The sequence below is a fragment of the Bos indicus x Bos taurus genome, chromosome 3 (assembly GCF_003369695.1).
Source record: "Bos indicus x Bos taurus breed Angus x Brahman F1 hybrid chromosome 3, Bos_hybrid_MaternalHap_v2.0, whole genome shotgun sequence".
NCBI lineage: Eukaryota > Metazoa > Chordata > Mammalia > Artiodactyla > Bovidae > Bos > Bos indicus x Bos taurus.
Genome location: NC_040078.1, coordinates 66,855,404 through 66,881,353, shown reverse-complemented (window position 1 = coordinate 66,881,353; position 25,950 = coordinate 66,855,404). Strand labels below are relative to the sequence as shown.

The window sequence follows — 25,950 nt, the reverse complement described above, 5'->3', positions numbered from 1 at the left end:
GTAAATCTAAAACCAGTTTCAGTAATTGTCAAATATCCTGGTACTAAGAATAAAAAAAAAACCAACACACATTTTTTTTTTTTTTTTTTAAAACAAACTGCCCACTGCAAAGCCTTCTGACTTGAGGCCAAATTTATTTAAGGCAACGACGACGTCCACTACAGGTTTAAAAATGGAACTAAACTTCATTAAAAGACACTCATTTTTAGAGAGGAAAAAAACTACAGTTACCATGGAGACATATCAAGAAAATACCAAAACTCAAATTTTCACTGAAAAAACACCCCCAAACTCAAAATATTCCTGTGGAAAACTGAAAGTAAACATGTTATACTCCAAGAAACATAAACACGTGGTTAAGTCACCAACATCTGACACTCCAATCTTGAAAGCATCCATAGAAAAACTCATTCCACTCCTATATGAAGAGCAAACGCGATTCTTTTTGCTCAGCTATAAAGTAGGGAAAGAACTTTTCCCGTCTAATCTTTTTATGTTTTGGATCTTCCTCTAGCCTCTTGCCCTTTGGAAAGTAGGGAAAGAACTTTTCCCGTCTAATCTTTTTATGTTTTGGATCTTCCTCTAGCCTCTTGCCCTTTGGAAAGGCATGTACTTAACCTGTTCCCTTTATTCTTTCCCTCAGTTCCAAAACTGTTTTGACGTGAGACAGTTTAGTTTATACTTCAGTAGAACATTACTTAACATTTACATATAACGTGACAATGTAAGAATCTTAATTTCATTTCATTTCAGAGATAAGACTTAATCACCCTAGAGTTCACATGCAACATTCCATTACAGCCTAAGAGACAGTTCCGCTTGAATAGATTCCATCCTCAGACACCTTTATCTTTCCCACAATCACTCTCTCCTGGCTCTTTTAAAGGCTTAAGGTATCATATGCTAGGTATCATATGCTAAGGGTTCAGAGTTCACTGTATCAGTGCTTGACATTAAAAGGGCCTCTCTGAAGTCAAACTTATCCCCAAATGTCATCACTTACTCTCTTTTCAAATAGAAACTTCCTATATCTCTATTTTGAAGCCCTGTTTCTCTTTAGGGAGTTTACTTAGAAAAGTTTCCTTTCGTTCTAGCTTCAAAAGCACACACATCCAGATTACTGTCATTCCTTATATGGCAGCAATATGAATTTCTTAGTTTCTTTCATTAACCTTCAAGTATCTCATCTTTAAGAATTTCTCTCCTAAGTTTTCTTTGTGCTAATTGCAGGTAATTTAGAATTCTCTTAGAAAACTAATTTAAAAACAACTTATCTGTTTTCAACAGAGGTCTATTTTAATAAGCAAACTGAAAAATCTATAATGTTATTGGGGATTTTCTTAACAGAAAAAGCTGAAAAGGCTTCAAAGTCTGGGACAGTTCTAGTATGGTGACAAGGGCACTGGATGGAAATCAGGACATCCAGAGTCCTAGGAAATCCTACCTCTGCCACTTGGAAGATTAAAAATCTCTACAAATAAGGGAGTTAATTTGGAGATAAAGATCATTGTCTCTCCCTGGTATTCTAGTACTCTTTTCTTTCCCTCCTATTTAAAAACATCAAAGATTCAACTGATAAGTTTTATCCTTTAAGGTCTCTTATTTGTAGCTATCCTAAAAAGGTCTTAAGGACAAGCAATGCACTTAAAAGAAATCAAAGTGGTTAAGCAATCAATCATATACCAAAAAAATATCCAAAACAGAAGAAAACTTCCACAGGAAAAATAGACCTTGTAGCTATCATTAAGGGAGAAGGAAATGGCAACCCACTCCAGTGTTCTTGCCAAGAGAATCCTGTGGACAGAGGAGCCTGGTGGGCTGCTTGCTGTCCATGGGGTTGCACAGAGTCGGACACGCCTGAAGCACCTTAGCATGCATTCATGCATTGGAGAAGGAAATGGCAACCCACTTCAGTATTCTTGCCTGGAGAATCCCAGGGACAGAGGAGTCTGGTGGGCTGCCTGCCATCTACGAGGTCGCACAGAGTTGGACATGACTGAAGCGACTTAGCAGCAACAGCAGCAGCTATCATTAAAGATCACCTAACATTATTTAAGATTTACATTTAAAGGGAATCATTCAACCAGTTCACTTTGCTTATAAAATAACAGCTTATACCTGCAGTGCTACAGAAAAATAACAAGTGAAAAGAAGGCAAGGGTTAAGGAGGATCTTCAGTCAAACATAGTGTTTTAAGTTATTTCTATACCACCTTTTCCCACAAAGGTTTCAAGACAGACCAGCAGACTACCTCTATAATTACAATTTTATACAGCAGTCAGTAGGGAAAAGAACACAAACAACTTTTTAAAAGGCAAAGTGAAATGTCTACCCTTAAAAATAAAGATTTGAATGGTTAGAACTTGCAGATTATACAACATATTTTGGGTGAGTAACACGTGAATTTATTAAATACCTAAGTCTACCAACAGGGTTTGTTTTTACCCAATTTCAGTATTAATGTAGGAATCATATAAAGCATACTGCCCATTGTGAAAAGAAAACTCTTTAACCTTTAGTAATGATGCTATTTCATAAAAGCTAGTGACCACAGGTCATGTCCACTATGTTGTTAAGGAATGATTACTAAAACAGCATTCCGGGTTATTCTCAACAGTATCCCCATTTGGGCAATAAATTGTGTGATCGCCCTAATTACAGTATTCTGTCTTCAAGTCTTTTTAAAATTTCTTTTTGCAGAATTTTAGTTGTTATAGGTCTGCCTGAGATAAACTGGGTCAAGCTGGGCCACAAATACATAAATTAATGAATTTGTTACAACCTCAGGAATAACATATAGCAACTTTTCTAGAAAGCCTAAGAGAAGAAATTATTTTTCATTTTTTAAAAACACAAATTAGCTGTGTAAAACATTCTCATCACCAGTTTTATGTACTTTTATATAAAGATTAATAGAATCACCATTCTGGAAATTTTTTTCTGTGAAAAATGGCAAATATTCTTTGGCAAATAACCCTGAAATTTACACTGAGAATCAATCACAAGTAGACTGTTATTTTATGATAAACCTATCACCATAGATACTTTCAATATCAGTGCAGAATGGGCAAGTTTATATGATTAGCTTGTTTGTCATTTCATTTTAAATGACTAAGAGAATAAGCACATGAGAAACAGCCAGATCTATCCAGAAGTACATCATTGGATTTGAAATGGTCCCTGAAAAATGCAAACATAGGAGACAGGTTTGGATGGCTCAGATGGTAAATGCCTGTCTACAATGCCGGAGACCCGGGTTCGATCCCTGGGTCGGGAAGATCCCCTGGGGAAGGAAATGGCAATCCACTCCAGTACTATTGCCTGGAAAATCCCATGGACAGAGGAGCCTGGTAGGCTACAGTCCATGGGGTCGCAAAGAGTCGGACATGACTGAGCGACTTCACTTTCTTTCATTTTCAAGAGTTCCAAAGTCTGGTTCCACCACTGTGTAGTTGTGGGACTTGTTTCCCAATCCGTACATATGTCAGTGAACAGACAGTAGCCCCCTACCACCCCCATCCATGGTTTTGTTTTCTGCAGTGAAGTGACCTAAGGTCAACCGTGACCTGAAAATATTAAATAAACAATTCATAAGTTTTAGACTGCACATCATCCTGAATAGCAACATGAAATCTCATGCTGTCCCTTTATCTGGCATATTCCATCTATTAGTCACTCAGCAGCTATCTTGTTTATATAATGTTGACTGTCCCAGTATTGCAGTGCTTGTGTGTCCAAGTAACCTTTATTTTACTTAATAATGGCCCTAAAGTACAAGAAGAGTGATGCTGGCAATTGGGATATGCCAAAAAGGCTTTTCCTTTAAGTGAAAAGGTAAAAAGTTATCTATTTAATAAGAAAAAAATTGTATGCTGAGGTCGCTAAGATCTACAGGAAGAACAAATCTATTAAACTGTGGCAGAAAAAAAATTCGAAGTTTTGCTGTCACTCCTCAAAATCCAAGTTACAGCTATAGTATGTGACACATAGTTACAGTGTGTGACATATGGTTGGTTAAGATGGAAAAGGCATTAAATTTGGACAAGGTATTTTGAGGGACAGGTCATTCATGTTCACTTTCATTCAATATACTCTAATTGTTCTATTTTATTAATGTTGTTACTCTCTTACTGTGCCTAATAAATAAACCTGATAATAGGAAAAAAGCATAGTACATATATAGAGCTTAGGACGATCTGCACTTTCAGGAACCCATGCGGCGAAGTACTTAGAACATATCCCCCATGGGTAAGGGGGGTGGGGAACCACTGATACAGTATTTGCAAAGCACTTTTATTAACAACTGTACTCTCCATTAGAATATAATAATCAGAAGGGCAGAACTCCTAGGTGTTGTGCCCACAATCACATTCTCAGCATGTATTTCTATGCTTAGCATGTAATACACGTTCTATGTTTACTGAATGAAGAAGACAGCAATTCCAGGTGACTGTTTCTTTTTTCATATATGCATATGTTTTAATTAACTTCCTTTATCACTGTAGGTTACTTCTGTATCTGTTTATTTTGCAGAAAAAATAACACTGCACACAACCAATTATTGCTTGGTGCTCTATATTTTAGTTTCAACTAGTAAGTGGCTGATAAATTGTGTTTAGAAATAAAAAAACTTCTTAACCACAATTTAAACAATGATTTGTAATGACCATGATACTTCTGAGAGTTCAGTGATTTGGGAATGTATCCTTCTACACGTCAAGATTTTAAATTACTGGACAAAAGAAGTCCAAGGTACTAAAACCATGGAAAAAACATGCTTTTTATCAAAACCTTTAACCTTTTAGTGTGGTATTTACTGAATATTTTAATTTAATAAAATGCATAAAAATGAAATGTAGAACATACCCATTTTCTTGTAGTACTCTTCCCAAGCCTTGGTATAATCAACCTGTCCAGCTGGAGCTGGATTCTGCTGATCTCCTTATTCAAGAAAAACAAAAAAATTATGATTAAGGTTTTTAGAAAGCAATTTTGGCCGCTGGGGTGTTTTTGTGTACGTGTGAGAGGAGTTGGGAGTAGTCTGTCATGGGGAATGAGGGGAGGGAAATGCTGTGTGGTAGTGGCATCCTTGCTGGTGCCAAAGACCCACCCAGGATTCTGGGGGAAGAGACAGAGTGGGCAGAAAGATGCTCCATCTATTTAGAATAGTAGTTACAGTGAGCATAAGTAAATTCATTGGTCAAATAAGAAAACACACTGAAGATACCAGGTCTTTCACCATGTATAAGCATGGAAAACAGAAAAGCTAGGAAAAAACTTTCAAGTCTTAGAATAGAATTGCAGGTTATATGAACATACAGTTTAAAAATTATATACACATATGGATATTTATGTATTTTTATACATATGTAGGTATGCATGCATGTAAATTCATTTCCTAGCTCTGCACACTGAATGGAGCTAGTAGCAATAACACCTCAGTGGCAACAAACACAACTATTTAGCTTCTAAATATCATTATCTACTAAAAAAAATTAGGGCTCCTTGGAAAAACGGTTAATTCAAGGGCTGAAGCTCCAAAAACACAAAGTAAGCATCTTATTGTCCAAGAAAGCAGGAAAGTGCTGAAAGAACTGACAGGCATGTCAAAAGAATACAGGAGCCATCGTGAAGGTGCTCCTGACTGGCCAATCTGGCTAAGTTTAAAATAAAACCTATTAAATCCATACTGACATAAATAAATAGAAAGAAAAGGAAACCTCTTTCTTATAGTAAAATACCACCTAATAAATGTAGAAAAATGATGGAAGCAGAAATTATCATATTTGTCATTGAATTAGGTAGGTACTATCAATGAAGGCTAAGGCCTTCAATGAGGAACAGAATCCTAAGTTCAGCTGAGAAATCTTTTTTCTAAGGAAGTTTAGCTGTAGTGTTATGTTTTGATCAGAAAGGTAATTTCTCTTTGCTCTAGCAGTTTTATAATTTGTACTAGTTCTTTATTTTTGTTCTCATTTTTTTAAAAAAAGTTAAAATTATAAATCACGTCTAATCAAACTGAACTGTAAAACTTCTACTGTGTCTTTAAGGAAACAATAAAATTATCCCACTTGTCCTGCCAAAAAGAGAATAGAACAGTGGTATAATCACTGTATAACTTTCCTGCTGCTGCTGTAACTCTGCAGACAGTATTAATTTCAAAGAGAAAAATGGTGTTTTTATAGAACCTTGGCAGACCTCATTCATTTTTTTGCAGTATTCTTGCCATATTGTATGTAAGCAGGAACCTTGATCATGACCTCATCTTCATGAGAAAAGGTTGAAGGGACCTATGGTTGACCCATAAGCATCTCACAAAAGGTCTGTACTCTTTTGAAAGAAAAAGATAGGAATTATTTTTGACTGGTGAGAAATTGTTGGAACAACTGGTAAAATGGGGTAAGGGCTATGCCTTGGGATAGTAAAAACAATCAGTGTTGATTAACTGATTTTGAATGCTGTGTGATGGTTATATATATTTTTTGAGAAACACAGAAAGGAGTACTTAAGAGTAATGGGCCATTAAGTCTACACTTTGGTCTTAATGATTCTGAAAAAGACTAATGACAATAGATATGGACACATAAGATAGGGTAATGGAACAGATGGGGGAGATACACATTTAACAGCTAGATTATCTGGGTATTCTTGGTAATGTATCTTACAACTTTTATTGGTTTAACAGTTAACTCAAAGTAACTTGTTTTTAAAAACTGAAGGCTACTTAAGCTATTATTAACTAAGTATTATAAATATGGGGGTATTATACACTGATGTACTTCATATATATTTCCAAACACAAGTTTTCACTTCTATATAAAAAATAAATTCTTTAGTTACCATAGTTACCTTGTCCATTGGTTTGGGTTGTAGTTGGTGCACCAGCAGGAGCTGCAGGTGGTGGCTGTGCTTGTTGCTGGTAATAGTGAGCATAATAAGCAGCCCAAGCTGCTGAATTTGGATCCGTTCCTGTTTTAGCTAGAATAAACAAAGTTATACATTTGCATCTAAAATCCATAATCAATTAATCACACACACCCCCCTCTCTAGCAAATAAACAGAACTCCAAGTTAACTGGACATTAAAAAATAGTAGGTGGAAACTTACAAATTCTTCTATTATTTTTACTGCCATATTATTTTAGAAAACTGAGGCTCAGATTAAGTTCCTAGAAAACTAGCTTGTGGCAAAGCTGGGATAGGAATGAAGATCTTTTGGTTTCAAATCCAATGCTTTGTCTCCTAAACGCTTTGTCATCCTGTGTGGTTTTCCTAAATCAAGTTTGCCTCAAGTACAACAGTCCTTATGAAGAATTTTCAGGAACTAGCCCATATAAGAAACAATTATTTTATAACTATGAACTGTCCTATCTTCTTTCAATGAAGAGCCAATTAAAAAATCTTGGAAAAAGAAATTGAGATTAGCCGTATTTCATCTCATCATATTCCAGTGATTATCCTAAAAGATAAATTTGATGTCACTGTCCTATTTGAAATTATTTCCTGGTGTCTTTAGGACTAATAAAACTTTTAAGGACAGCATATCATTCAACGCTTTTACCAAGATATTTGGACACCCTGGCTTATACTTTCCTTTCCAGCCTCTCTCTGCTGTCGGTATCTTTCCAACACTCAAGGTCGGAACACAGTAAACTGGCTGTATTTTTCAAGTCATCATGCTCACATCTGGGCCTTTCAGCACGTTACACTTCCTCTGCACTTGACTGACCCTCACTCAATTTTTCATAAAAAACTGATGCATTAACAGTATGGGACTTTTCAGTCAGAAAAAGAAATCTTCTTACTGATTCTTTTATACTTGGGAGCATCATAGGATGCTATATCTTTATTAGTTTATATCCTCAAGAAAAATCCTGGTAATTTCCTTAATCAAGTCTAAATCTATATGAAAACCAGTCTACACATATGACTAATACATATTGAGAACTTACTAAATTCATTCAATGTAATATTCATTCATCATTTTATAGATAAAACAGACTTTAAGTTCAAAACTTGCTTGCTATCCCATAATTAGTAAGTTGTAAGAGTAGGACTTATTCAAGTCTCTTACCTTCTGAAGTCAAAGTTATGGGACTTACTGCACAAATCTTTCATACTCCATTGATTTTTTACAGGAAGACTTAATTCAGAGAATACTGACTTTATTGTGAATACAGGGCCACATTAAAATTCCAGGGTATTTAACACAAAATCACAGTTTCATTTTTTTAAATTTTCATTTCAATTTTATTTAAAAATATTTTGGTTTTACAAGCAATATCTAACCCTAGATGCTATCTTTTAGCTAAATGGTTAAGTAACTTCTTTCCCAAAGGCACTGCTGAAACCCACATTTAGTTATACCAATTCTTAAGAGTGGCGACTTCACCACTACTCCAAGTGGGAAAATGAGATTGTAATACAGAGACCACTTATTTTTTAAAAAGAGCAAAGGAAGATCCGCTTTTTCTTTCTATACAGAGCTGCTACTGCTAAGTCACTTCAGTCATGTCTGACTCTGTGCGACCCCATAGACGGCAGCCCACAAGGTTTCCCCGTCCCTGGGATTCTCCAGGCAAGAACACTGAGTGGGTTGCCATTTCCTTCTCCAACGCATGAAAGTGAAAAGTGAAAGTGAAGTCGCTTAGTCGTGTCCGACTCTAGTGACCCCATGGACTGCAGCCCACCAGACTTCTCTGTCCATGGGATTTTCTAGGCAAAAGTACTGGAGTGGGGTGCCATATACAGAGCTATTCAAACATATAAACCATTTTTTTTTCAGTAGCTTGAATGAACAGAACATAAAGTTATATATAATTTTTGATATTTGGTCTTCATCAGCAACTCTCACTTCAACGGCATGGCCTCATACAAGGACATCAACCTTTCTAGGCATAAAGAGTATATGAGGAGCTACATTTTTTTTTTTTTGGAGAACAAGTGCTTTACAATGTTGTGTTGGTTGGGGCCACTTCCTATTTCCATCATTTTTTTCAATCTTACTACTTACCTGAACAGAGCACCCAAATAGGTGCAATCCTACAGATTCAAGTTAACCAATATAAATCTGCCCCTTAATTTTCTCAGTGTCTTCAGTGGTGTGATTCCTCAGCTTAGTAACACCATGCCTTAGCTTACAAGAGGGAAAGAAAAGTTTTTCCACTCTTTAAAGACTAACTTTTAGACTATTATACAATAAATCATATTTGACCTTTCTTCTGATAAGTCCTTCTATTAACAGCACAGTATTGCTAACACTTTAAGTACCCTCTTCTGCTACAGAATGTAAATTCATTACTCATACTCAGACGTCAGCACACTTCTTGAATGTGTGAGTTGAGGTTATTTGCTGTCATGTTGTATCATCATATTCCAAAAAGCATACCTCTTGTTATTCCAAAGAGCATGAAAAATGAAAGCGTGTGTCACTCAGTAGTGCCTGACTCTATGTGACCCCATGGACTGTAGTCCACCAGGCTCCTTTGTCCATGGAATTCTCCAGGCAAGAATAGTGGACTGAGCTGCCACTCCCTTCTCCAGGGGATGTTACTGACCCAGGGACTGAACCCAGGTCTCCTGCATTGCAGGTAGATTCTTTACCGAGTTACCAAAGGCATACCTCCTATGAAATTAAGGTATGTTAAAATATAGGACCACTCTAAATACTAGAAATCTTTAATAAAGTTCACTAAAATAATTGCAATCAAATCATTTTAGCTGTTTTTTAAAATATATATACATACATATATATATATATATATGCACAATAGTATGAAAAGGAATCCTTAATTCAGTACCTTCCTTGAAACTACTCCAGTGAAAAGGTACACAGTAGGTGAGAAAAAAGGACCATAAAAATTACTGGTTTCAATGAATTCCCTCTTTGACCGTAATGGAAAGTAAACTACAGGGTAGGAAAAGATTCAAGAATAGGATAAAACGTAACAAACATATAAATCCAGATCTGAACAGAAAAAATCTTTATCTAAATGAATTTTAAGAGTTCCAACATGCAGATATTTAATATAGGCCTGACTTTTACTAATATGTGAAGTTATCATATCAGGAATACTAAAATAGACAATATACTTGCATATCTTATTTGAGAATCTATAAGTTTAATGCCAAAGTATTAAAACACTTCAATTGACCCACATAATTTTGTAAACAAATGTACATTATTCTTTCAAGGAAAATGTCACAATTAACAGACAATATATTTGATGGCACTAGCATCTAAAACCTAACACACTGTACTTCTTCCTATAGCTTTGACTTTTAGCATTCAGCTGTATCATTTTAGAAGCAGAGAAAGCCAAATGCAGGAAGAAAAACACTCATGAAAACAGACCATATTCCCAACAGTCTTATTTGCTATAGTAGAACCAGAAGCTAACACTCCTGCTAAAGGAGTGAACAAGTGCAGACAATGCACACAATATAGATTCAACACTAGGAATACCTAATGAATGTAACAGGAGTGGCAAGCAAAAACACAGATTATACCAAATGATAATCATCTTTTACCTGGATCTGGAGGGGCTTGTTGCTGCCAATGTGGGTATGCATTTCCCCACCCTTGGGGAGCATAAGGGGCTGGAGGGCCACTGAAAAGACAGAAATCAATTTAAAAATACAACTTACCAAAATCTGTAATCTTTGAAGAAAAGCCAAGAGCAAAACTCAAAACTTACTGAGGAGCAGGGCCAGGCGGTCCTGGATTATAAGGTGCAGGGTTATATGGTCCCATTGGAGTTCCTGGTCCAGGAGGCCCAGGAGGCCCATGGGGGCCAGGGACACCATGGGGCCCATGGGGTACAGGTGGCCCTAAAGGATTTACTGGGCCCTGCAAAAAGACAAAAATCACAAAGACAATAAAGGTTAAACATTTCAAAAGTCAAATAACCTTTCATTTCCACACCTTTACCTACCTGTAATCTAAAATTTATGTTTTTCCTTCATTCCTTACCCATGCTGCAAAAATCTAACTCTACCACATTAATGAGACATGTAAAATTAATTCAAATTAACAGTATTAGCAAAGACCTGATACATTTCCTTTATCTTCTACTCTTTTCAGACTACTCCCTTTTCCATTATTTCCCTTTCCTTGTACAATTCTTACTTTTACTATTCCTTCATCATCTTAATCACGGAAGCTTACCAAACATCAAGTTCTTTCCTTTACCTCTTCTCTCTCTGCATCAACTCTACATCTACTCTCCTAACATTAATCAGAGAAATATCTTAACATAGTGAAATGGCTGATGAATATTTTACCAATAATGAATACTAAACCAGTAATATTTAGCAAGTTCTTCTTCAACAAAGTAGCCTTCCTCCTAGCCCTTCTGTCACTGAACCACTTTTGAATCAATAATTTAAGTTCATTTTCTCCCTTACCCTTTATCATAATTTTCTAAATACATCAAGGATTTCCTTTTAATTGATTTAGTAAGTCACAGACTACTTCATATCCATTTCATGTTATAGTATAATTAATAATGCTTAGTTGATTCCTTTTTGATAATCCCAACTTGTAAGGACAACTAGATTCACCTGCTCTAAAATAAAATACTGTTAGTACTCACCATGTGACAATTTGGACAAAAATGCTTAATCTATATTTGGTTGTCAATTTTCTCACAATAAAGCTAAATACTTCATGACTTTTAAAATCCCTTTATTAACATTATCCCTCACTTCTATTAGCCATAACCCATCCTTTCTAAAGAGTAAAAAAAAAAAAAGATTACTGGAAAAAAAAGTAGCAACATTTTATAGGGCAGGCATGCTTTTAAGTGATAGACACACATACTTCAAACATTTCATCCCTATAACCCTATAAGGTAGGTATAATTATCCCTACTTTCAGAAGAATGAGAGGCAAAAAAAAGTGTAAATATCTTCCTCTAAGATCATGCAGTCAGTAAATAATTGAGAGTATTTTGAACCTGGACACCTGACTCAGGAGTCCATGTTCTTAACTGCTTTTCCAGAACAACCTGTCTTGTATGTTCATCAATCCAAATGCAATCCTAATTTTGCTAATGATAGCAAAATCCAAAACCAAGGAGCACTAATCATTCTTCTGGCATCAATTCTTGCCATTACTGAGTCCAACAATTATTTTCCTCATGTTTTTGAACAATTACATTTATTCTCCTTATCAGAGAACTTAGAATATTTGTGTGTATTTTTAAGGTATTCTTAAGTGTCTTTTCTACATCTATTTTTGTTTTCCCAAGCATGGAGAAACACCTCATTCAGAGCATGGCAAACATCAAGGAGAATTTTCCTAAGATATTCTAATTATTAATAATAAACTAAGAAGCTCCCTCACAATATGTTAATTCTTCACAGTAAAATAAACATAGTAAAGCAGTATTTTGGGGGCTCCAAAACCACTGCAGATGGTGACTGCAGCCATGAAATTAAAAGACACTTGCTCCTTGGAAGAAAAGTTATGACCAACATAGATAGCATATTAAAAAGCAAAGACATTACTTTGCCAACAAAGGTCTGTCTAGTCAAGACTATGGCTTTTCCAGTAGTCATGTACGGATGTGAGAGTTGGACTATGAAGAAAGCTGAGCACCGAAGAATTGATGCTTTTGAACTTTGGTGTTGGAGAAGACTTTTGAGAGTCCCATGGACTACAAGGAGATCCAACCAGTCCATCCTAAAGGAAATCAGTCCTGAATATTCATTGGAAGGACTGATGCTGAAGGTGAAACTCCAATACTTTGATGGAATTTTGCCACCTGATGGGAAGAACTGACTCACTGGTAAAGACCCTGATGCTGGTAAAGATTAAAAGTGGGAGAAGGGGACAACAGAAGATAAGATGGTTAGATGGCATCACTGACTCAATGGAAGTGAGTGTGAGTAAACTCTAGGAGTTGGTGATGGACAGGGAGGCCTGGAGTGCTGCAGTCCATTGGGCTGCAACAAGTTGGACACGACTGAGCTAATGAACTGAAAGCACTATTTCCTCATTATTTTCAAACTTGGTTAGGTATCAGGATCACCTGGAACATTCTTAAAATTAGACACTGGGCCCTACTGCAGACATTCTGAATTACAATTATATGTTACATGCTGAAATGTAAAGCACACAAGCTGTCTACATTCCAAATTCCCCTAGATGACTGTCTGGAGCCAGTCTAAGAAATAGGATAATAGGATAATGTAGAGTTCTACTTTAATGAGGGGGGAGGCATCTGATTCTTCTTTGCCTCACCAAGGGTTGCCCTTAATAAACAGTAAGCAAGCAGTAACAGTCACCAAGTAAGTCCTTAATAAATAGTGACTTCTGGTTAACTATCTATATCTTTTAGTATTTTTCACAACCCTCTACTAACCCTAATGTTGTAACTCAAGTAATGTCATCTTGTCTTATTTACCCACACTCCAGTACAAGATTTTGAATACCTGTAACTATATAACTTTTTTTTTTTTTTTTTACTGCTGGACAATCTTTTCTATATTGTTAGGTATCTGTTGTCATCAGATCTATAATTTTAGAGTAGAAATTAACACTTTTCTTATAGGAACGTATGAATTAATGTCTTATATAACTAACAGAACCTGTGCTAACAATAGGACGTTTAAAGCATACTCACACCAATCTTTTCTTCTATGAGTTGCCGAGCATAGTCTATTTGCTGTGGAGTGCCACGAATTGTAAATAACTTCATATTAGGATCTGCATTAGGTGGAGGATTTCTCTGAAGTTCTATTCTTGCACCAGACTGTTGGCTTATGCTTTTTATGGTTTCACCCCCTAAAATCAAAACACAGTAATTTCTTTAAAGATTCATAGGATACAAGTGGAGCTATTCAAAAGGAACTGATTATAATTAAGGAAGTTTTGAATAGTATCCCATCTGCCAATATGCTATTAGGAGTTTCCATTTATTCTACATTTTAAATCAATTTATATAATATACAATCAATCATAATCATACACTTTAAAGTTTTAAGACATAGTTTAATATGTCTGTACCCAACCTTAAAATGAATTATCGTATCAACACTTGGTTCAAAGAAATTGCTTTTATAAGCAATGAGAAGCTAACACAATGACTTAAGAATTCAAAAACTTAAAAAAACATGTGTCAGGAAACAGCAAAATAAACAAAAACACTCAAACCATTTTCCAGGTGAGAAGAAAAGTTTTTTACACTAATAATTAAACTGCTGATCCTCTTCTCTAGAAACCAATGTGATTCAAATCCCACTCTAGATTTAAATACATATAAGGCCCTTCATTTAGGCTTTAGCTGTTACATATCAGCATAAGAACACTTTCCTACTAAAATACAGCCAAAGAAAAATCACTGCTATTCATCTACAACAACAACAGAAATAGCATCCAGAAAATCAGATAAAGCATTAAATTATTAACCACACATTAATAGTTTTAAATACATTGCCTTTTCCTATTATTAATCCAGTTTTCCCAGTTGGGACAATGAAATTAAATTCCTGTAGTCCACCAGGTGGTCCCATGTTCCAGTTGCCTTGACCTCTACCTCTTCCTCGACCACCAGGTCCAGGTCCACCAGGATTACCAGCCTAAAGAGGGCAAAGACAAAGTCAGAAGAGTCAGAAACTCTTCTTTCCACAATAAAATTATTGCATGTCTATTTCCCTCAACTTTCATTTTTTCTAAATCTTAAATTTAGAGAAGCTAGGAGACGCCATCCACCCCCAAATCAACAAACCACCACCACCTTTTATTCTTTTTTACTGTGGTGAATAAACTAGTGCACTTATGTAGCTGCCCTCCTGCTCCAAGATGTGTACCTTAAAGCAATTTAAACTTCCTAGCAATTAATAAAGTTTCATCAAACAGATTTTGATTTAAAAACTATGGAGGGGAACTTCCACATTTAATGAAGGAAAATCTTCTTTAATGAAAACAAAGCAATGACAATATTAACATTCTATCAAACCTGAACACTTCGAAGGAGGTCTGTAATAATCTCTGCAGCATGCTGACATCTGTCTGGAGGTCCTGTTATTTGTGCTATTCTATCAGGTGTTGTTCCATCATCTTCAAAACAATGAAACAAAATTGGATTAATTTAACATTAAATTAATGAGTGTTAAAAGAAATTGCCAGCAATGCTTAGAAAATTAAACGTAAGTACTCACCTGGCTTAAACTGAATTCGAACACCAGCATCATTTTGTATTTTTTTAATCATCTCTCCATTTCTTCCTATTACAATGCCAACAGCAAATCTTGGAATGGGGACCTTATGCAAAGAAAACTAAGTATCAGGAAAGCCATTTCCTGAAAAATGTATCTGCCTCAAACCACAGAAGCACTATATTTATATAGAAGAGGTTAAAAAGATACAAAATACACTGTATTCTAAGTTGAAAAGTTGCGGGGGTGGGGAGGACAATACCATGTTAGAGAAGGCTATGTAACACAAAACAGGGAAAATCCTAGTTTATTTATGGACTAGCATTCAATCATTTCTGAATTGGTATTTTTACTTACATCTATTCCTTCATTTCCTCCTATTCTTGACCCATACTCATTCCGAACTTCTCTGAAACCACCTTGATCACGAATTAACTCTAACACCATCTCCTTGGCTTGCTGAAGTACAAAAAAAATTACCCAATTTAGGAAGCGTGTCTCAAAACATTGTAATTAGTCATGCATGTTTTACCCACTGCTATCCACCCCAAATCCCCTACTGTAAAATATAAACTTAAGTTTACTTGAACTTTGTATGGGTCTCCTGTAATCCTAAGAGGTTTGTCAGCACCAGTATTCTGAGGTCCATCTTGGATCATAACCATTTTAACTCCAGCCCGTTCCTGTTAATCACAGAAATCAGACATATTAACAAAAGGGGAGAAGGAGGAAACAGGCTTCAAAATAGACAAAGTAATCATTTTAAATAGTAATACCTGAAGTTGTTTAATAGTCTCTCCCCCTTTTCCAATTACTAATCCTGCTTTGCTAGCTGGAATCATGATTTCTTGAACTGCATTTCCTGGTCCATCACCATGATGGAAGCCAGGGGCTGGTCTTCCTTTTTCAACAATCTGGTCCAGTAACCGTTTTGCTGATCTGTTAACAAATTAATAGTCAATACAAAATAATCAGGTACTTCGTCCATCCCAATTCAGATTTAGGTGGCCTAAAAGTAAATTTTAAAAATTCAAAGAAAATATCATCAATATAAAAAACTGAAACCATGCAATAAATTTTCCAGGTATATAATCTTCAATATTTTTGAGAACAGTATGAAACTTCCAAGAAGACATACCCTACTTCTAAAGTTATCTCAGAATAAAGCTCATTCATCCAAAAATTAAATGATGCATTTATTTTTAAAACTTTACTTTGGTTACTCATGTTAAAATTTATTTATTCATTCAACAAATAATTTAAATATGTCAACTATATATGCAAGGTACTATTCTAGGTTGGAGTTACAGCACTGAAATAACAGTTAAGGTATGTGTTGATGTGGCTTAACTTTATTAAATAAGTAAACACAGAAGGTTAAATAAATAACTCATCTGTTAAGTGCTATAAAGAATATTAAAGCAAGATAAGAAGGACAGATTGTATGTGTGTGTGAAGGGATGCTATTTTATGTAAAATAGATGAATGAGGAATTCCTTGGCAGTCCAGTAGTTAGGACTCTGCACTTCCACTGCAGTGGGGCATGAGTCCAATCTCTGGTCAAGCAACTAAGATCCGGGCAGCTGCATGGTAGTGATCAAAAAGTAAATAAATGAAAATAAACAAAAACTTTACTGATAAGGAGACATTTAAGCCAAGACCTGAATTAAGTACAGGAGTGACTATGAAAACATCTGGGGGAAAAACATCCCAGGGAGAAGAACTAGGAAATACAAAGGATTCAAATGAGAAGTATTCTTGGTGTCCTGAAAAAATAGAGAAGAGGCTAAACAGAAAAGAGGCTACTAGAACAGAGCTGGGAGAACAGCAAAATATGCAGTAAGAAAGGTGGCAGGGAACCTGAGCCATGATAAAGACACTGACTTCTACTGTAAATGGGAAAGCATTAAAGGGTTTTGAACAAAGTACTATATGAATTGACTCACATTTTAAAAGGATCAGTATGGCTGTACTATAATTGGACAAAGCTTAAAAAAAAAAAAAAAAAAAACACAACAACAAAAAAAACCAGAAACACCTTGCAGTAATACAGGCAAATGGTACCAGAATTAAGGTGACATGGAAGGTGACAAGAAGAGGCTGAATTCTAAATAAATTATGAAAGATAAAATGACCAAGAGTTGCTTATGGATAAATAGGTCATTAAAGAAAGATGAAGTATTAGAACAGTTGTCATACAATGAAATGAAATGAATTAGACAAGTCAAAGTATGGACTGGAAAAACAATGACTCTGTTTTTAACAAGCTAAACTTTGATATGTTTAAAAGACATCCAAGTGTAGAATATACTGAGGAAGCAACAGGATATATACATCTGGAATTAGGGAAAGAAATCAAGGCTGAAGATTCAAGCAGTGACCACCTTTCAAATTTTTTGGTAAAAGAGACCTGAAAAATAGAAATGTGGGGTTCAAAGATGGTTTTATGTTCAGATAAAGGGATTTTTTTAAGCATGTTTATGTGCTATTAGAAATTTTCTAGAAAAGGGGAAAAGTAATAGTGCACAAGAAAAGTTGGTTCAATTGCAGGGATAACATGCTTCAGGAAGGAGGGACTGGAACATGATTTTCATACTTACTGGACAGACTCGGGTGTTCCAGTTAACATACAAGACCTTTCTGGAAGGCCACCACTATCTACAATTAAAAACAAACAAAAATCTTAGGCCAAGAAAAGAGTAACAGCATCATTTTCACTAACAACTTTAAATATGCTAGTTTTCTTGTGACTTTGAAAATTACAGCAAGAGAATAACATTACCAGGAGCTATCTGTATTTTACATCCAGATTCCTGTTGTATGCGTGAGATCTGTTCACCTCCTCTGCCAATTACTAGTAAGAAAAAAGAAAATTATTTGCTGAAAGGTTTTAAAGTGTATTTTGACTATGTCTTTTCAAAGCGTCAAAAAAATTAGATTACTTACTAAATCCAACCATTCCATCTGGAACTTTGTATTCTTCTGTCATTACAGACCTGCTAAGAAATGACAGAAACTAACATTTTTCTTCGAAGAAACATAATTTGTTTACAAATAAAAATAAACATAGAAATCTAACAGCTTCTAAGAGCTTAAACTAAGTTTGTAGGCACACACTTAAAATACTCAAAAGTCAAAATATGAGGCCTATGTAGCTAAAAAAGCACTTGGGGTACAGTTCAGAAGTATCATTTTAAGTTATTTTAATCACTTTAGTTTTTCCAAAGGGTGGCTAATTCCACCCATCCTTCCAAAGTATAAATGTATCTCACTCAAAAAGAAAACTGATCATTCACTATTATCTATTTGAGTCAAGGGCTTTAAAGGATTCACACACACACACAAAGACATGTATATTCACTATATACTAACTTGGTTATATTTCACATTGAATTCAACTAAAACTTGCAAAATACTCTTAGAAAAGCTTTTATTTTACTATACCTTTGCTGCTGATGCATTGGTGGTAACTGTGTTCCAAAAGCTACCAAAAAATTAAACGAAATAAAAATTATTTTATTTAAATTGACAGATGTTTAACAATATCATCATTTAAAGCAATTCTACAATTTCCCCGACATAAGACAACATCTTGAAAAGAATAAAATTTTACGCAGAATACTTAAATCAACAGTCAGCAAGAAACTCAGCGAAAGGGCAGACATTATTAACAATAGCATTAAAAAATGTCCTTTTTCAAGTGTTGTTAAGCAAAGATTAAGAAATGGAACTGTAACACTTATGTTCAGAGCAGCACAACTCACAGTAGCCAAGACATGGAAACAATTTAAAAGTCTGTTGACAGAAGAATGGATAAAGGAAGATATGGTATATATACAGAGTGAAATACTATTAGCCATAAAAAAGAATGAAATATTGGCATTCACAGGAACATGGATGCAACTAGATATTATCGTACTAAGTGAAGTCAGAAAGAGAAAGACAAATACCATGTGATATCACTTATATGTGGAATCTAAAATATGACACAAATGAATCTATCCAAGAAATAGAAATAGACTCGTAGGCAGAGAACAGACTTGTGACTGGTGGATGGGGGGTGTTGGAGGGATGGAGTGAGAGGTTGGCGTTAGCAGATACAGACTATACATATATATGGATAAACAACATGTTCTTACTGTACAGTACAGGGAACTATATTCAATATCCAATGATAGACCATAATAGAAAATATAACATCTATCAATTAAAAACTGGGAATCATAAAACAAATTGAATACATAAAATGATTTAGCAACCAAATCTTATAATATATACACTGCCATTAACAGAAATGGAAGATTATAAAGATAGAAGGTATATCTTTACAAATAAATTCACTCAAAAAGAAAATTTATGATCTTCAAATAACTTCAAAGATACCACAGAACATAGGAACAAAATCCTGTTATTAAAATTTAGTTTTTAACCAAATTTAAAATAAATACTTACAGTCATTTTGAGGAGCAACTTTCTTAGCATCTGGCTGATCTGCAAAATTAAAGAGTCTTTTAATTTTTTGCCAATAATATAAGACTCAGATCCCCCATACCCAATCAAGAACACCAATATAAACATTTATGGAAGTAGCTGAGGGTATGGTTTATCATTTGAACCAAAACCACCAAACTCAGCCCAAACACTTAGGAATCGAAATAAAGAAAACTGCACTTCTTTCATGCTCTTCATGTTTATAAGATGCACAGACATTAAAAGAAAATTCTTTTTTACTGAATCAAATCACTGACCTTAATGCATGTCAATCACTTTAGAATGATACAAGAAAGTATTTAGTCCATTAGTTAGCAAAACATCACATGCTAAAGTCTAATGATGCTTCCCACTGTAGGAACTGAAGATTGGAAGGAAAAGAACCTATCAAAATGTGAAATTTTGACATATCAAAAGCTGAGTGTACCTGACAATGAACACAAAGCTATGCAAAATAAGTAAAAAAAAAAAAAAAAAAGAAAAAATCACATTACAAGGCAATCTCAAGCTAAACTGTTCTACTGTTCCTAACCAAACATTTCACAGCATAAACTTCAGCAGAAACTCAACAACTACATGACTTCATCTTTATCTACATCCTTTACACACATGAATACAATGCATACCTTAGAATAGGCAACCTACAGCTCAAAGTACTACATTCTCCTCCCCCCTTCAAACTTAAATGATTAAACATCAGAATGTTGTGCAGCAAAAATTCAGACACATAATCCAAGAAATATTTGTGTCCATTTAAGAATCCACTGGTTTATTTCACGTTTACATACTGAACACAGGTAATAAATAAAAATTCCTGCCTTTAAAAGGAGAGGGCATTCCCTCCCAGTGTGTTGTACTGCTCGGACTTGTCCAAGAGCCATCTACACATAAAATAAAAAGAATACATTACATACAACATCTGAAGCATCATTAGCTCATTTTTTTTTTTTTGTATATTAAAACCTCACTATAAATGTGAAAGACACTTAAATAAAAGGAAACCAAGTACTCCTGATCAAAAGCTACAAATACATTCTATAAGCTCATTCAGAATCCTCCTTTAAAAAAGAATAAAAGGGCAAAAAGAAAATGTATCAAAATTCATACATCAAATCTAAAATAAAAATACGTGCAGACTTCTAAATTCAGAAGCTTCAACAATTATGTTTTTTAAAAAAATACAAAGCACTGTATATCTACTGTTTTAAGCCACATTTTGAGTTAAACCTGAAACACAAAACAAGGTACTAAAGCAAACAAAAAGGTAACAATGGTATAACCTGCAACACACAAAAGTAGCAAACTATATAGCAACTTCAACCTTTAAAGTGAAATCTCAAATAGCAAAGTAATGAGAATATAGCATCTCAGATTAATTCATGTATGATGAGAAAAACCAGTGAGATGTTTCCTAGACTTTTACTTCAGTATATTAACAAGTTGTCTGTGCAAACTATCAATCTGACACAATCCTAAAAGAGGGAACATAGTGTTTTCTACTAAGACAAAACTGGCTGGTTAACTTAAATTTTACCTACCTTGTTTAGGTCTCTTTTTACCCCCTCTCCTTCTGAGGCCAATATAACCCTTACAATTTTAGGAACCTTATGATAAAAGCAATGTTTCAAAAAAAGAACACTTGAAAAGCAATGAAAATCACTTCAACTAAACTCTGTGTAAAACAATTTAAAATATTTATGGCTATAACTTACCTCCATCTTCCAAAGGTCTTTTTTGTCCCCCATAACCATAGTCATTTGAATTCAGTGACGTACCAGCATCACCTCCAATTTTTGCTGCAATCTTAAAAAACAAAACACATCATCAAGGACAGCATCATAGCTTTAACTCTTCAGTACTAAATTTCCTCACATATGCTAAATATCTATCATGTAAGAAAATTAACTTGATAGACAAATTAAAATAATTCGATTTATATCATTAATAACTTCAGACAGTTAAATCATTATCATCTGAAACTTTCTGATATATCTCTCTAAAAACAAAGAACTAATCAATCAGGAATCTTTAGAAGACTGACTGAAGAACTTTGAGGAAAGTCTGACTCCTAATTCTGTCTTCTCCATGACCATGTGTTGGCTGGCTCAGAGAGAACAGCTGTGAACAGCTTATGAAATGCTAAGGCTATGCTGTCTAACAAGATGTAAAATGCCACTCACATCTGGTCAGTGAGTACTTGATATGTCTAGTCCAAACTGAGATGTACTTCAAGTGTAAAAGACACACTAAGTAGTGAAACTGTGGAACAAATACAAAGCATCCCCCAAATTCTTACACTGAATACAATAAAATGGCAATATTTTACATACGTTGAGTTAAAATATGTAACTTGCATAATACTTCTTCTGGACAATCTTTTTCTAAGGAAATGTGGAGGTGTGGGGGAAACCTGGGAAGTTGTACATCTAAGTCTATTATAGAACCACGTTCTGGGGCAAACGTTGTATAAGAAATACCAGCCTCACAAGTGAGGCAAAACCAGGGGATATTTATGGCATTTTTCTATGAAAAAGGAAATGGAACTAAAATTACTGAGTGCCAACAGACCAAACTGACTATCTGTAATAAATGTTTATACTCATTTTGTCACTGAATCACCACAACAATTCTGATATAGAGTGCTTATGAGACAATCATTTTACAACTGAAAAACATCTCAAGAGGCATAGCAAGTCAATGGTGAAGTTCCAATTTCTACAGAGCTCCACAGAAATTACTAAAGGGGTAGTCACCAAAGATGGGTGATGTACTGATGTTATTCTTTGAATCTTGAGTATGTTTGAAATTTTCCATGATAAAAGTTAAAGAGAAAATGAAACTTTTGATGACTGGAATTCTTCCAAAGAGAGATCTTGATGTGGAACTAAACCAAGTGCCTCAGGCTTCACTGTAACTAGAAAACTGTGAAGGATAAGTGTATATAACAACCTGAATTCAAAATGTATCACATAAGTCCTGATACTTACATTATCTGTTCCCATATACCAAATATATTTCCTAGGGTTCCCAGATTTCCCTTTTTCTCATCTGTAAATGTAAACACCCACTACAAATCATATTAGAATTAAATATAAAAATGCTTGATAAAAGAAGTATGTATTTCTTGATGCTATCTTAATCATCTTTCACTTTCTCAAAAGCTTATTTGTATATTTGATATGATTAATATTCTGAAAATTTTCCTCATCACACCTGAAAGTTGTTTTTCCACTTCAGTTTAAAGCAATGAGCATCTGAACTGTTGCAAAGGAACTTAGCTGCTGGGCACTGATTTATAAGTATTTCAGGTCTGAGAAACAACAATATACATGAAGGAAATAGTTTAGGCTGGCAATACCTTCTGCAATTAGCTTTTATAAATACTCTGAGTTTGCAAAGCAGCACTCCTTGAACTCCAAGGAACTTCTGCATAGAAAAAGGATACTTAATTGGATATCTTCTATTTATTGAATAGTTCTAAAAATATCCAAATGAAAACTGATCATTAAGTACACTCAGAAGAACCAGTTAACATATCTCAAAAATTCCAAACCAATACAAAAACATTGTTTGTGTTTAGATGCTTTGGTCCTGTTCAACTCTTTGCAACCCCGTGAACTACAGCCCACCAGGCTCCTCTGTCCATGGGATTTCCCAGGCAAGAATACTGAAGTGGGATGCCATTTCCTTCTCCAGGGGATCTTCCTGACCCAGGGATCAAACCCACATCGCCTGCATTGGCAGGCAGGTTCTTTACCACTAGTGCCACCTGGGAAGCCCCCATCACTAAAAATGTCAGTAAAAATCTTCTAGTAAAACTACTACTATTTGATCAGTTAAATATATATTTGCTAGGTTACTTCACAGGATTACTTTAAGAGAAATAGTAATCCTTAAAATTCAACCTCTAGCTATATAAAATTCTTATGAGACCAGTAGAACTAAGTGTAGGCAACTTCTTTGATTTTAATTTACAATAAAAATACGAGTGTTCTATTTGGACTCTCCTTGCTTCTCAAAAGGGTAAATATTTTTTGTATTTTCACTGTTTGAGCATTGTCCACCTCTCTTCATTGATTATTCCTAGAATCTAAGAATTTTGGAGTTGAAAGAAAATTTAACAGATTCAGCCATACCACCTCATTTTCAAGAACAAAACAATAAAACCACAAACAATAGCACACAAAAGATTGACTTTCAGAAGTAATTACCTAAATGCCCCAAATGACTATCTCCTAAGTTTCAGTCTACATGCTTCCTTAGGCTTTGGGGTCCAACCGTGATTTGGGGTCAGTGGTAATTCTGGTTTTACTGCTTTGTGTCCTTGCCAAATTTCCTTAAGCATTTTGTGCCTCATTCATCTTCTGTGTACAAAAGAGATAAATAGTTTCTCCACTTACCTTGTAGGATAATTGTGGGAATTAAATGAATTAATACACATACGCTTAGCACAGAGACCTAGTATGTACCACATAAATTGCCAGTTACTATGAACAACTCAGCACACTAGAATTCAACAATGCAGAGTTCACAAGACTTCAAATGTTTGGTTCAAAAATTTTAACAGCCTTTTATTTATACTGGCCAAAGACATACATTTTGAAAGAATGCAATTATTTTCAAAACAAAATTTCATCACTAATTCATTAGATATATTCATTCAATTTAATAAATACTGAGTACCCACTATAGGAAAGGTCCTAATGGATTGTTTCCATGTACCAGAAATGTGAAGAGGCTAGAAATATTACTAGGCTGCCACTTCATTAATATTGTCCCCTCTCTACAGTCCTAAGTCTTTATTATCATAATCAAGCTTTGCTATCCTATCTCAAAATATGTTACTAAAAAAAGCCCCCAAAACAAAACTCTCAAATGCTAGTTTTCACTGAAAGAGAATAATGGTAAGTAAAAAGTCAAGAGTTCTATTTTATAAATTTTTCTTTTTATTCAAACATAATAGTCTGAATTACTTTCATAATTATCAAGGAAGAGACTTAAAGAATTGAGTACCTAATGACTAATTTAATAGTTTAGAGGGGAAGTGATGAGGGTTGATAATCTTGCTTAACCTACGATCTACTACTCAGTCTCAGATTTACTTCTATCTTCATATAACTTTAAGGGGAAAAAAGTAGATATGCATTAATTTTCCAATGTTTCAGGGACAGAACTTGTTATCAGTGTGACCACTAAGTATCTAGTCAAACAATTTCAATATCACCCTCTACAGATAAAGCTTGAAATACCCAAATATAATTTCTAAACTATACCATTGGAAACCCTAGAGAAGAAATTTGGTGCCCCTGTGTTAGATTTAGCTCACAGAGTATTATAAAATCTGAAAACTTCACATTAAAAAAAAAAACAAACTATTAGAATTCTCTGGAAAAAAGACCGAGCTCCACTGCCAGATGGCAACAATCAGCTGGAGTAAATGCTACTAGCTTTAACTAGATAGGGTCCAGGGACCCTAATCATTTGTTCTGCTTTCCCGCATAACAAAGAACTGTTCAGCTGAAATGCCAATAGATTTCCCACCAGTATGTAGCTCTTTGAAGGCAATAAGCTGTTCTTATACCTCTTCCTTCCAAAGAACATAGCATAATACTCTGGACAAAGAAAAGAAACTTAAGGTTAGATGGAGATTTTGGAAATACAATTCAGAATCCATTTAATATAAATAAGGAAAAAAGTAGTTCAAATATTAACCTAACTTGTTCCGTAAACCCAAACACCTTTCCCTATACTCCACACCTGAATAATCAGACAAACAGCTACAACCAATATATATGGAAGCATTCTCAAATACCATGAGAAGGGGCAATTCAACTCGAATGCTAAACTTGAGAATATCAGATTTAAGATCAATTCTGTAGAAATAATCAAATCACAGCAAAGACACTTGTAAACTCTATTGAAGGACAAGAAATTCATAGTTTGAGGACAATTTCTATATTAAAAAAGCATTCTAACTTGGTATCCACCTTCACTTTTTCTCACCTCATTTTCCACCCTCCTTCCCCACCCAACCCTATCTCCAATGACTTCACTCAGGTTCTCATCTTCCCCCAAACCCCCATACCTTAGTGCATGCTGCTTCTTTATCCACTGGTCAAACTCTCATTCTTTAATGCCTTGCTTAAAATATCAGTCCTTTGGCAGTAGGGTACCCCACTCCCTTGTGATGTGTACAGTACCTGATTCACAGCAGAACTCTATAAATGTTTACAGAACAAATGGACGAATTAACAGTGCCTAAATCTTGTCTACGCTTTGAAAGCATTTATCAGATACT

The 25,950-nt window shown here is 34.9% G+C and overlaps 1 protein-coding gene across 23 annotated transcripts in view; it reads right to left on the bottom strand.

Moving 5' to 3' along the window:
* FUBP1 (far upstream element binding protein 1) overlaps positions 1-25,950 on the bottom strand; it is a 34,455-nt gene that overhangs the window by 6,836 nt on the left and 1,669 nt on the right. For 9 of the 23 annotated variants that reach the window (XR_003510326.1, XR_003510325.1, XR_003510327.1 and 6 more), the window contains exons 2-19: positions 21,365-21,455; positions 20,471-20,533; positions 19,614-19,652; positions 18,606-18,645; positions 18,108-18,160; positions 17,944-18,015; positions 17,762-17,819; positions 15,938-16,100; positions 15,746-15,844; positions 15,519-15,620; positions 15,165-15,267; positions 14,963-15,063; positions 14,441-14,582; positions 13,628-13,788; positions 10,697-10,848; positions 10,530-10,609; positions 6,841-6,978; positions 4,867-4,941 (exon numbers count right to left, since the gene is read on the bottom strand). Coding sequence is in view for 18 of the 23 variants with exons in the window: in XM_027536805.1 (XP_027392606.1) it covers positions 4,867-4,941; positions 6,841-6,978; positions 10,530-10,609; positions 10,697-10,848; positions 13,628-13,788; positions 14,441-14,582; positions 14,963-15,063; positions 15,165-15,267; positions 15,519-15,620; positions 15,746-15,844; positions 15,938-16,100; positions 17,762-17,819; positions 17,944-18,015; positions 18,108-18,160; positions 18,606-18,645; positions 19,614-19,652; positions 20,471-20,533; positions 21,365-21,455 (1,732 nt within the window). In the remaining 5 variants the exon portion in view is untranslated. Of the gene's footprint in view, positions 1-4,866; positions 4,942-6,840; positions 6,979-10,529; positions 10,610-10,696; positions 10,849-13,627; positions 13,789-14,440; positions 14,583-14,962; positions 15,064-15,164; positions 15,268-15,518; positions 15,621-15,745; positions 15,845-15,937; positions 16,101-17,761; positions 17,820-17,943; positions 18,016-18,107; positions 18,161-18,605; positions 18,646-19,613; positions 19,653-20,470; positions 20,534-21,364; positions 21,456-23,863; positions 25,323-25,950 lie in introns of those variants that run through there. The other 14 variants (XR_003510329.1, XM_027536807.1, XM_027536815.1 and 11 more) reach the window with 8 other exon arrangements.